Source organism: Culex quinquefasciatus, chromosome 3, assembly GCF_015732765.1.
Source record: "Culex quinquefasciatus strain JHB chromosome 3, VPISU_Cqui_1.0_pri_paternal, whole genome shotgun sequence".
Classification (NCBI taxonomy): Eukaryota; Metazoa; Arthropoda; class Insecta; order Diptera; family Culicidae; genus Culex; species Culex quinquefasciatus.
The window spans coordinates 171,794,812-171,808,371 of NC_051863.1; the positions used below are offsets into that span (position 1 = coordinate 171,794,812).

At 35.7% G+C, this 13,560-nt stretch overlaps 1 protein-coding gene across 1 annotated transcript in view; it reads left to right on the plus strand.

The window, feature by feature from the left end:
• Positions 1-12,700, plus strand: part of LOC6039278 (titin) — a 111,046-nt gene extending 98,346 nt beyond the window's left edge. The window contains exon 14 of the mRNA XM_038258765.1: positions 12,384-12,700. Within this exon, the coding sequence (XP_038114693.1) occupies positions 12,384-12,613 (230 nt within the window). The 3' untranslated portion in view covers positions 12,614-12,700. The remainder of the gene's footprint in view (positions 1-12,383) is intronic.
• Positions 12,701-13,560: the final 860 nt, after the last annotated feature.

Consider the following 13,560-nt stretch of genomic DNA (forward strand, 5'->3'; position numbering starts at 1 on the left):
GAAAAAGTTACTTTTTGCGTTTCCCTTTGTTTCGTCGTCCGTGTCTGTCGCGGGTGACCATGAACGGCCATGATCGATGACGACCAACTTTTTCAAAACTTTTTTTCGTAAAATCGCGATAACTCATTATGTTTATAAGCAAACCCCTTATGTATATATATTAAAAATTTTGTAATTGTCTGCTCTACAACTTTGTAGAACATTGTTACACTCTAAAAAATAACCTTGCAAAGTTAGAAAAAACACGAAATTTTAAAATGAAAAATTTTGTTCTAAATGAAAAAATGACCCTTCTGGGTCAATGTAGATTCGAAAAGTACATTAAATTTCCCATAAAATGACATGTTCCAAAAAAAATTTACAGTCGAGTAACGGAAAATGGGAGAGTTTTTAATACTTTTTTAGTGTTTTTTTCGATGAAAAATACGTTTTTTTCGGAATTCTGAGTACGCCATCAAATCGGGCGTCTAATTTTACATAAAAGTTCCTTTGACACCAAATTTCTATCTCATCACCTATTCAGGCTGCAAATTATTGAAAAACACCTCTTTTTTTCGCATGTTCAAAAATGGAAGGGGTCGTACCGCCCCTCCGTCACGAGATATCAAAAAACGGACCTCGGATTCGTGATCAGGGACAAAAGTTACCCCTTAGGACAAAGTTTCACGCAAATCGAAGAGGGGTCGGGGCAACTGCTGTGTGAGTTGGCGGAGAATTACCCCTGTATCTTATAATTATATTTATAGTTATAGTATAACATAAAATTATTCAATTTTCTCTTAATGGAATAAATTCCTATATATTTAAACATGTGATACAGTCGACTCTCTGGTTGTCGATCTTCTCGATATCAATATTGCTCCAGGTGTCAATAAAATTTTCAAGAAGTTTGCTTTGATTTTTCGTGCTATAATTTGATACCTCCCGCTCTCGACTGTCCTTTCCATATCGACAACGAGTGAGTCCACTGTATTTCAATCAAAACTTTGTAAATTGGCCGAAGGCGAAGTGTAACCAAACAGCGTCAGCTGATCATTACGTTAGGATCAAGCAAGATAGACTGTTTACATCACTTCGTTATTCGTCCATTTACATTGTCATTTCAAACAAAACGAAATTTCGAATGATTCTCATATTATTTTTGACACTGAGCAAAAAATAACAAACCGACCATTCATCATCCCTTCTCAACACATCAGCAATGACAGCCAAATCCCACCGGATGCCAGCACGAATGACGCGACTTCTCAATCCTTCTAAAAATCGTCCGCCACGTCAGACTTGCTTTCAGCGTTTGACAGCTATCTTCGCTGTGTTCGTGACTTCCCAAGTCCAACTTGCGCACATTTCCCCCGCCCTACTGCGCAAACTCAACCCACTAAAACTCGCGTCAAGCTAAGCCGGCCCGGCTAATTCTGTTCCCCAAAAATGTAAACATCAACACGGAAACAGTTGGTTGCCAGGGTTTTCTTTTTTTTTGCCGTCGCCAAGAAGCCATGTTTTCTTCGTGCGCCATATTTGTTTTGGTTGCGATTTCGCTTTGCGTCGCTGTTCGTAACAGAGAGTGCGCTAGTAAAAAACGAGAGAATGAGAGTTGGCGCTCTTCGCCCGCTAGGGTTCGGGAATTTTCCCCTAGCCGAGTGGCTGCAAGGGGGTGTGAGTGAGGTCGGGAAATTTCGGAAAATTTCGGCAATTTTCGGCGTTCGTGAAAATTCGGCCATGTTCGGGAGATTTTCGGTTTGTTTATCGACGGAGGTGATGTAAATTTTGCGAATAGTTGATTGTTCCGTGACAGATTTTTGTCAACTATTTAAGCGTACTGTCTGTGGGCGATTTTTCAATGGCGTTGGTGGCAGACATTTTTGAATCCGATTGTGTTCGAAACATGAGATAAATTTCCGTTGAGTCGCATTGAACAGAAATTGGGTCAAGAAAAGCCATCGTCCGAGGATTATCGAGTGAGACACTGTAATGATTTTTTCAGTGAGAAAAGTGATTTAAATTTGAGCTAATTAGTACGTGCCTATTAATTTGAATGTTGAGACTAGAAGCAAGCAATAAATGCACCTAATAAATCAACGTTCGTAACGATCATTCTCACTCGATAGGGGTTAGGCAATTATTTAATTAATTAATCTCGTCAAGCATCTTCAGCTGGGCCGTGGAGGGCACCCAAAAGATTGGCCACGATCCAATCAGATTCGATCAGGAAAAAAAACACTAAACGCGCTAAGCAAAAAAAATCCGCCATTTTTCAAACACACACAGATATCTACACGCACACACGCGGGAGATTTCCTCAAACTTGCGCTAATCTTTGTTTATTTTTAAAAGACGCGGTCTATTCTGGCAACACGGGCCACAAAACCATTTCCACCACTGACTTTTACTGGGGCGTTTTACTGTGCTGCTCTGCGGTTGTTGCAATAAATTTTCATACGACACACAAACAGACACACACACACGCGCTGGCTTGGTGTGGCATTTTTTCGACTTTTCTTGTTGTTGTGAGGATCAACTTTAGCATGGGTGAGTGCGAGCAGAGTGTAAACCGTTTGGTGGCGCCATCATTCGAAATGCGGTCATGTTATGAATTATAATTTTGGGGTTATTTTTAGAAGATAATCATCAATTTTCTGGCATAATCCAACCAAAAATCAAAACAAATCATCAACATTATTGGCAGGCAGTATATTTGAATGAAAATCTTTTAAAAGTTAGGTTATTAAGTGATTCTACAATTTAGCCCGGACTCTATTATCCGAAATCCTCGTAATGTTTTCTTTCCGGATAACCGAATCAGGAATTTTAACTTTTCGGTGTCATTTTTAAAGTTGTTGAGCTGAAAAAAGACCCTAAAAATACTCTGAAGTAAAATATTATGTTTTCCAAGATGGCGAAGGTGACCTATTGAAAATAAAAACTTTCTGATGAAACTGGTAATTAGCTACTAAAATTTTGACTAATGTTTGATCGCTGAACTCGAATTCAACTCAAAGTAATATGAAAATCAGAAATAAGCAAAATAAAATATTTTGTTCGTGATTCGATTAAGGGGTTACATACATGTAAATCGGAATATAATCAGAGGTTGATATGATTACACGTATGAACTTTTTTTTTAAATATTTTTGCAGGGCATTAAAATGTACATTTTCATCTATTAACAAAACAAATTCGGAGTCATTTGGTTATATCATTCCCGAGATTTAGCTATTTGAAGTTAGCAGTTTCAAAAAACGCACGCCTCGTTAAACCGGTCCTGTGTGCATGACGAAGGCTGATTTTCAAAAACTTACTTTAAAAAAAAAAAGATAAAAATATTTTATTTATTTTCATAAAAAAAATCGTCAGTTTATGATTTATGTATTTTTTGTTAAAAGGATTTTTTTTTTAAATCGGGCTTCGTCATGCATACGAAATATGTCTTGGGAGTCTTCACCTCAAATTTCAGCTAATTTGGTCCGTCCCATCTTGAGATATCGTGGCACCCGTAAATCAACTCGGTGCTTAGAGAAAAACGTTCACAAAGTTTGACAGTTCGCTTTGCGCCTGGCAAAATTTTGAACTTAAATCGACTCTTACTCAGTTTAGATTCGAAATATCTTCATGAAAATTCCAGGAGTGAATGAAAATCATCTTTATAGTGGATTTAGTGAATTTAATTTAGATGGTTCCAAGAAAGGATTCAAATAATCAAATTTCGGACAATCGAACTATTTACCCATACGGCTGGTACAAATTTTATTTAAAATTTTTGTCTCCCCCTTTTTTGTTTTCGTCAAATCTTACATTTTTTGAAAACTAATGATTGCAAAACAACTGAACTTGTATAAAATGCAATTTAAAACACTTTTTTTTCCTTACTCTTGGTGACACCTTTATTTACAAGTTATAATTGTTCCAAAATGGATTTGATGTAACACACAGCTAAAAGGAACTCAAAAACTCTGTTATGCACCTCAAAAGAACTTATTGTATCTTGATTATTCACCAATAAAACCGAATTGAAAAAACACTTTTTCCTTGCAAATGTTGAAACTATGGCTTGTTATTTCAATATTTATATATTTTTTATTTTTCTGTCCATACAAAAAAAGAAACGTAAATATTCGAGCATCTGTATCTTTGAAAGGAATTTTCTAATCGATTTGGTGTCATCAGCAAAGTTGTAGGTATTGATGAGGGACTATTCAGACAGAAATAGACAGGTACAAGGAAAAAAAATAGATTTTCACAAAAAAACCCCAACATCCAAATTTCATAATTTTTGAATTTTTATATTTTCTGGGGGATAAAAACCCGCAACTTTTGAGCCAAAAAGAAGTAGTTACGGGTAAAAAATTTGCCGCCGAGCTTTGATTTTTTTTTTGGTTTGGAAAACATAGAAATCTCACCCGATTTATTTTTGACTGTGGTCTTTAATGAAACTCGAATTAGCAATTGTACCTTTAAAAATTTAGTTCTGAAGTTAGAATTTTATTGAGGAACATTGAAGTTTGGACCTTTAATTGCTGATAGAGCGGATAGAAGAAAATCAAACAGGCAAAATGTTATAGTCTTACCAAACTGCCCCCATTTTCTAATGCCAATATCTCAGCCAATTTTCAATGTTAAAAATTAATCATTTGTAATTTTATGATTTCCATGAAAATATTGTATTTTTTTTTCTATAGAACTCTTCATAACCTTTTGTCAAAACAAAACTGTTCTTACATATAATAATTAATGTGAACGATTTCATCATCAAATCTATTTTTTGTTTACAATTTAAAACATCTTAAAAGAAAACTGTGGATTCTAAAAAAATAATTTTGAGTTATTGATGCAGTTTGGTTCAAAATCGTGTGCCCTTTCAGAAAAGCCTACAACATCCAGTACTTTGTTCAAGAAATCTGGAGGAAATCCAGTTTTTTTCGCAAAAACTTAACACGTAACCTTATGTGTGGGACAAACTTCAAACGCGTTTTTCTCAGGTTGCTGTTTTTGCATATGGGACATTTATGCGAAATGAATTTATTTCAAACAAAATAGTCATAAATATTCCCCGGGACCCATGGTGTAGGGGTAAGCATGGTTGCCTCTCACCCAGTCGGCCTGAGTTCGATCCCAGCAGGTCCCGGTGGCTTTTTTCGAGACGAAATTTGTCTGATCACGCCTTCCTTCGGGCGGGGAAGTAAATGTTGGCCCCGGACGAACCTAAAAAGGTTAGGTCGTTAGCTCAGTCCTGGTGTAGTAGGAGTCGTCTCCCTGGGTCCTGTCTCGGTGGAGTCGCTTGTAGGCAATTGGACTTAAAATCCAAAGGTCGTATGTTCGAATCCCGGGGTAAATGGAAGCTAAGGTGTAAAAAGAGGTTTGCAATTGCCTCAACAATCAAGCCTTCGGACACCTAGTTTCTAGTAGGAATCTCGCAATCGAGAACGCTGAGAAAGGCTGTAGAGCGAATAATTTGATTTTATGAAATAAATATTTAAAATTTAAATACCCTAATAACATTAATTTTTTGACACATGCAGAAAGCACTTTGAAGCATCTTTTTTCAAATTATTAACAAAAATGTCTTGCGGCAAGAATATAAAGTATAAGTAACCTTAAAATAGTATATAATAATCAAGACTACATCTCCGGAACAACATTCGAAAAGATCGCATAAGCATTTCGACAGCTGCCCAAGCAAAATACATTTTTGCATGGTAAAAATTACAATTGGAAGGAGACTTATATGAAAACCCAAATAATGCAAAATGGCTTCTTTTCACTTAGGGAATGCATGGATAAAGCCTCATTAAAATCTCTTCCCCCCATTTTTATGAATGGGGAATTTGTAGCGAAGTTGAGAATATAATTTTGAAAAGTTTGATAGATTTAATAGTATTTGAGTTGATTTTAAAATGTTAAATTTCAAAAAATGGCAAAAAAAACTCAAACCTAACGGCCAAAAGACATCGAATAAACCAGCAAATCGCATCGCATCGCGTTTTGGTGTGATGCTCGGATGCTATTTTTAAATCCGCGCGCGCGGCAGCAGAGGCATCTAACACCACGCTCTGGTGCGAATCGATTTCATGACAGCGATGCCCCAGCTTCAAGTTTAAGCTTGCCAGTTTTTCCCGCACCATGCGATAAAAGTCTGTGAAATTCGCGCAAAGCGGCACTACATTGTAGCGTGCTTTTGTCCCAAATTTGTGCAGTTTTTGCGATTTTCTGTTTCCTTCTGTGTCCATTTTTTTTTGCGAAAAATTCCTTCCCTGGACGTCATGCTGCAAGAATTTAGGTTTGCCTAGCCAGGAAAATCACCAACGTGTGTGCGCGCGCGACACACTCACCCACCTTGGAAAAGTTTCCTCCATTTTGAATTTTCCCTCCCTGGTTACTGTGTCGACTCAGTTGCTGGTCGGAGTGGTTTGCTTCAAACGATTTTAAAAGTCCGATGAACTTTGTGCGAGTTTAGCCTCGTTCAATTAGGAAAACGTTTCATCTTGCGAATTTCTCATCTCGTCAAAAGACGTTCAGGAAAAGGTTTTTTTTTTCAAATTTCACCTCGTTGATACGGAAACGAGCCGTGGTCTGACCTTGAATAAGTGTCAACTTGTTCTCAGAAAAAAAAGGACCTAACGTTCTGCTAAATATCCAACGAGACAGAGGGTCGTTTTTTTGAATTTCATAACATTACACAAGTGAAAAAAGAGTGCTCTAAATATCACCAGATGATCGTAAATTTCAACACTTGCTGCGTGACTTGAAACTGATGCGAAGCACTTTCCTCGACCGTGGTTTTGTACTGCCTGTTGTTGCGTACGGTTTTGCTAGCAGCTGCTGACAAATTAGTGATGAATTGCTGAGGATGTTTGCAGGAAGAGTAGTTAGCTCGGAGAAGAATAATGGAAATTTGTGGTGTGTGCAATGAGTCTTCAAGTACATCAATAACAAACACATGACTTATTTTGAATTTGAGCTTTTTGGCTTTCATCTAATATGATTTGATGATCTTTTTCTTTTACCCTAAAACTAGTATTATTTGTAAAACTTTTTTTTTTTAATTGACATCAGGATTATGCTAAAATAAAAATTTCACTTTTATGGACAACTATATTTTACTAGTAGTATTTTGAACATAAAATTGCTTATTTAATGAAAAAAGATTTTTGTTTGAAAAAAAATAACTATTTTTAAAATTATACAGTTTATTAAATTTCTGTTATAGAGCAATTCCATCTCAAATCAGGAATTTTTCTGGTACTTTTGTACCCGACCCTCTCCGAATTCAATGAAAATTTTTAGACATGTTATCCTAGGCCTATATAAGCCATTTTTGTGTTTATGGAGCCAAAAGTACTCGAAAATAACATTTGAGAAGGGCGTAAGTAGTTTAAATATTTTTTATTTTGCAATTTAAAAATTACTGTATCTCGAAGCCGTTGCGTCGTATCAAAAAGTGGTCAAAGACAAACTTGTAGGAAATTGGACGGGCTTTCTGAAAAAATACACTGAAACAAAAATACACGCCACTTCTATGAGATTTTTGATTTTTAAGTCTAAAACTTAAAAAAATTGGACGAGCTTTCCGGTGAAAATATTTACTAGACTGAAAAACCAAGTCTGTCATATAGAAATTGCCAAAAACCACCAAAAAAAAACGTTTTTTCAACATTTTTATTTTTAAAACCGCTGTATCTTCCCAAGGTCAATATCGAGACTTTTATGTAAAATTGTCTGGAGAATCGATTCCCACTCCGGTTTTTAAAAATTTTGACGTTTAGACCACACAGCTAAAGAAGTAGTAATCCAGCTGCGTGTAAAAGGCCTGGGTGTAAAATATGTATTGCATTATTTTATGCAATTTCATGTAATTTTACACCCTGAAATATGTAGCCCATCAGTATGGGAAACCTACTTGACCAAAATGTCAAGCCCATATATGCGTTTAGCCTTACAGCTTTACATCGGTCTGATGGTCGAGTGGGCTAAGGCGCCAGTCCTTACTGTTTGTTCTTGGTTTGAATCCTGTCGGTTGCAACTTTTTTTGTGTTCGCAAAAATTGTACATGCAGTGTGTAATATTAAGTGTTTATTTTGACGAAGGTGATGTGCATGCTTTTGCATGCGATTTTACCATCGGATTTTTTGCTGTGCACTTATCAAAAAAACAGTTTTGGTAAATGATTTTTGTATTTTTTAAAGAGAGACATACCATTCTGCATTTTTCGTCAGTCTTTTGGTAACATTTTAGGCTGTTTCCTCAAAAATTTTGAACGAAGCAAAATCGTGACATCACCTTCAAATTTAAGTTTTAGTATTAAAAATCAAAAAATCTCATAGAAGTGGCGTGTATTTTTGCGCAACGCAAAAAGTAACATTTTCAAAACTTTTTTTCGTAAAATCGCGATAACTCGTGATGTTTATAAGCAAACCCCTTATGTCTATATATCAAAATTTTTGTAATTGTCTGCTCTACAACTTTGTAGAACATTGTTACACTCTAAAAAATAACCCTGCAAAGTTAGAAAAAACACGAAATTTTAAAATGAAAAATTTTGTTCTAAATGAAAAAATAACCTTTCTGGGACAATGTAGATTCGAAAAGTACATTAAATTTCCCATAAAATGACATGTTCCAACATTTTTTACAGTCGAGTAACGGAAAATGGGAGAATTTTTAAAACTTTTTTAGTGTTTTTTTCGATGAAAAATACGTTTTTTCGGAATTCTGAGTACGCCATCAAATCGGGCGTCTAATTTTACATAAAAGTCCCTTTGACTCCAAATTTCTATCTCATCACCGTTTCAGGCTGCAAATGATTGAAAAACACCTCTTTTTTCGCATGTTCAAAAATGGAAGGGCTCGTACCGCCCCTCCGTCACGAGATATCAAAAAACGGACCTCGGATTCGTGATCAGGGACAAAAGTTACCCCTTAGGACAAAGTTTCACGCAAATCGAAGAGGGGTCGGGGCAACTGCTGTGTGAGTTGGCGGAGAATTACCCAGATACAGTAATTTTTAAATTGCAAAATACAAACATATTTAAATTACTTACGCCCTTCTCAAATGTTATTTTCGAGTACTTTTGGCTCCCTATACACAAAAATGGCTTATATAGGCTTAGGATAACATGTCTACAAAGATTCATTGAAATCGGAGAGGGTCGGGTACAAAAGTACCTGAAAAATTCCTGATTTGAGCTGGAATTGCTCATATATTAAATGTGTTGAAGTTTTTACTTTATGATAAACTGAGACAATTTTATTTTTTCTCCCCCAACTAATACATGCTGAAATTACTGACCAACAACTTGTTGAAGCAATCCACAGTGTTCTATTGAAACAAAAACATTAAGCTGAGAAAACATCACCGCTAAAATAAACATGATGAAACACCATGCTGCTCCATTCACCAAAAAAAAATAAACCGTTGAATCAACACACGGCAAATGCACTCATGATGCACCATCCCAAGAAAAGAAAAATTGGATCAACCTGTCACCACCAACACCTTCGAACGACCAACAACAATAAGCAAAGCACTACACCTTTCGGTCCATCAACCGGTGAATGAATCACACAAAAAGAAAATACTTTTGTGTGTCCATTTTCTAAATAAACGTGCACACGTCAGCCGATTTTGGGACAGTTTTTTTTTTGTGGTGTCAGCGAGTGGCCACTTTTGCAGCACATTTTGGGCGACTCTTAGCCCAACTCAGTGCTGGCTGGTGGGACGCGTGGGCGTAATGCTAGCAGCTTAGACCAAATTTCAAATTCAGCATGAGGAGGTTATTTTTGGCACTTTCACGACGACGTTCCCGCTGGGTTAGTTGGCTCATCGTGGAAAATTGTTGTTTTCCGTTGGGGTTCTAGAACTTGTGCCGGGAAAGTGACACCTTCCAGTTTGAGGAATGCAGTAAATTGCGGGCGGTGCCACTCGTGCATGAAATAGATGACTTTTTTTGGCGTTTAATGTGTCGCAGAAATATGCAGCCAACGTGGCACTTTTTTCAGTAATACTTTTCAAAAACTACGAAGCTTGATTAATTCTTCAATATTGGTCTTTTCACCTCAATCGTACACAAAAAACCGCAAAATTGATCAACTTTGTTTTTGAATCAACAAATTCTGATCAAGCTCAAACTTGATGCAGCTGTACCACTAAAACAAGCAAGAATCACGATTTTCATCCAAATCGGACCATGCAAGAAGTTCCTAAAAGAAGATTTTTCAAAAAATCGAAATATTGATTGCAAAAATGCACTAATTTAAAAAAATGAAAAACTGCAACTATTCTCAAAAAAGATACCTGAAAATGGCTATAACTTGAAAACGGTGCACTTTATCAAAATTTCACTTAAGTACTTTTTGATTGCAAATTTGATTTTACATCGAAAAATGCAGTTTAAAAATTTTTGCGACCAATATTTCGATTTTTTGAAAAAAAAAATCAGTATTGATTCTAAAAATCATAACTCGATCAGAGATTTTTTGCACATTCTGGAATTTCTGAAAACTTGGCATTTGATGTCCCCTAAAACATTTCAAAAAATTAAAAAAAAATTAAAAATAGTGTTGTTTTGGCAAATCAAGGTTTAATGACAAAAATTTAAACTAAAAATCAAAAAAAAATTTACCGTGTATAATTTTTTTCAGTGTAGCCCTTATCCATACCTACAACTTCGCCGAAGACACCAAATCAATCAAAAAGTTCCTTCAAAAGATACAGATTTTTGAATTTTTACACATCATTTTTGGATGGACAGCTGCTAAATTTGTATAGAAAATTATATGGTCAGTCGGATTAAAAAATACAATAAATTAAATTAAAAAAAGACCGATTTCGTAGAGAATTGCTCTACTGCCATATTTGGCGATGAAAAGTAAGCCGTTTCGTTATTCGAGAATGACAAAAAGAGTAAGTAGTTTTACAACAGAATTGCCAAAATTCAAAAATACTGTCAATATGTCATATTTTTTATGTTTATTAATTCATTTATTTCTGGCAGCTTTAATCTTTCTGGTCATTCGTTGCCCTTTTATTCAATAATAAAATCAAATTTTAAACCCAATTTTGAAATATTGGAGGGAAATATATCTCAAAGCGCATGATTACAGTTAAGGATCATCCATAAACCAAGTGGAAATATATTTTTTTTTTTTTTCAATTTTGGACGCCAGAATGCCAGTATGAAATATAGGACGAGTCATAAATAGTACACAAACGACGAAATCTTCAAATCTTAAATATTCAAGTCTGCAAATTTTCCAATCTTTATCTTATAATTTTCCATCAATTGGGGCGAATCGGGATTATATTATGAATAGAGACATCAGTTTTTAGATAATTTAAAAGCTTTAAATTTAGATTTCGATATGACAGAAATCGATAAAAACAAATATCAAAATATTGCACAAAACCTTTTAGTCGTGGTTTTGTGGTGCTATCCGGCTCAAGTGCCCCGATTAGCCCCAGATAACGGTATCATATATCTTTCAGAAAAACAACAACAATTTGATTCTGGCTTTCAGTACAGTACAGTTCGATTACAACTTCGTGAAAGCGTTTTCTACTGAATAAGGGGGCAACTTCCACAATTATTTTTCGTTTGAAGATATAAATTTTGATTCCCTGACAATATTTTGACAATATTCCTGCTACATGTTGTTTGAAATATCGATATTTTAAAAGTAATGATCATTTTCCGTTGAAATTTTTATTAGCATACAAAATGTGAGCAAGCACATTTCGATCGAAAGTTTTGCAAAATAATTTGTTTATACAGTGAAAATTGGAAAAATTATTCAATAAATTAGTTCAATCGGCAAGTAAGAGCAAAAAAACACTTCACAAGCTGCTAAACGTCATCCCAAGATTAAAAAATGTTCAGCACCCTCTTCCTCCCTACCACACACACAAAATCATTCACACACACACACACACACAACAACCATTTCCCACCACAATGTGCTCTGCCACTGACTGGCTAGGCCGACACGGCGCGAAACTCGAGAAAAACTTCTAAATTTAGATTCTGCTCGAAGGAAGAAACCGCCGATCGCGCGCGGCACACACCACTGAACTGATCCAACTGATGCTGGTGAAAAACAACATTTTCCCTTACATTTTTCCGCCGACATCTCTGCTCCTCCCCAATCCCACCCGCGTGAGCCACTCAAAAGAATTTTATTTTATTATGAATGCGAGTGGGATCGGTGGAAATTTATAAATTTCACAAGATACTTTCTGACACTTCTCAGTTCGCCCTCCCCGTAACCCACCCTTGCTCTTCTCTTTTCTCCACCAAAATGCCCACTTTCCATCCCGCATTTCCATGTCAATTTTTCACAGTTTGGAGGAATTTCGACTGGTTGTGAAATTAATGTGCATTTTCTCCCCCCAGAACTAAGCAAGGAGACGTCCTACCGAAGCTACAAGGAGCTGCGGCCCAGGGTGAACAATCCGGAGTGGCAGGACCACAACGGATTCCAGGAGCAGAAGGAGGCACGGGACCGGGTGGACACCGTCCACGAGGAGCACTACCGGCGCACCTTCGAGACCACGTACCGGTCGATCTGCCTGATCCAGACGTCGTCGTCTTCGTCGAAGACGATGGAAGGTAAATTTATTTGAATATAATTTCTACTTTTGACTGATTTAATTGCATACTTTTGCTGTAAATAAAAGTACACTTTAGAGGTAATAAAAAGTATTTTGGGATGCAAAATAAGGTAAACTAATTGCACAGTAGTTTAGAAGAGTTGTTTTGGCTTTGTTTTGTTGATTTTTTGGTAGTTTGAAATTCACTGGTTTTGGCTGAGTTTAGTAACTTCTAACAAATGGAAATTAGTGCGGAAATTAGTTTACTTAATCTGGTAGTTGAGCGTTTTATTTAAGCTAAGAAAAGAAACTGACCCACCAATTTAGAATGCTTTTCAACACATCTACAGAAATTTTAATTTATTATAACAAACAGAACCTGAAGAAAAAACGAACTTCAAAGCAAAACATTCAAATCCGATCAAAACCAGAAGCGAACGTTTGGTTTTCTTTATAATACGTTTTATTATAAAATACAATAAGAAACCTCAAATTACAAAAAAATATTAAATAATGAATATAAGCTACACAGTAAAAAAATTTAAATTTGAAAGGTGTAGTTTTTGAAGGGTGGATATTACCTCTTTAATGTTGTAATTTTACCTCAATTTAGACATTACAACAGAAAAGTGGTAAAATTAAACATTTTCATAGGTAAAATTACCCATTTTTTCTGACATAAAAGATGTACCCCTTCCCAGATGTAATATTACCTTGATTTTTTTTTACTGTGTACTCTAAAAATTGCAATTACTTTCACTTCACCAAGGAAAATGCCTTGCAATTTTAAATTGAGCCCTCTGAAATTTACCGTTGCTTCAATGCAGAGGTAAATCGCCAAATATCATAGCTTGATTATATTTTGAATTTGTAGTTTTTCTAAACTACAAATACTTAAACATATTTGATATTTTGTATCCCGAGTCCAGATCACAAAATTAAGTGGATTAAATGAATTTTCCGAAAAATGGTGAAGTTTT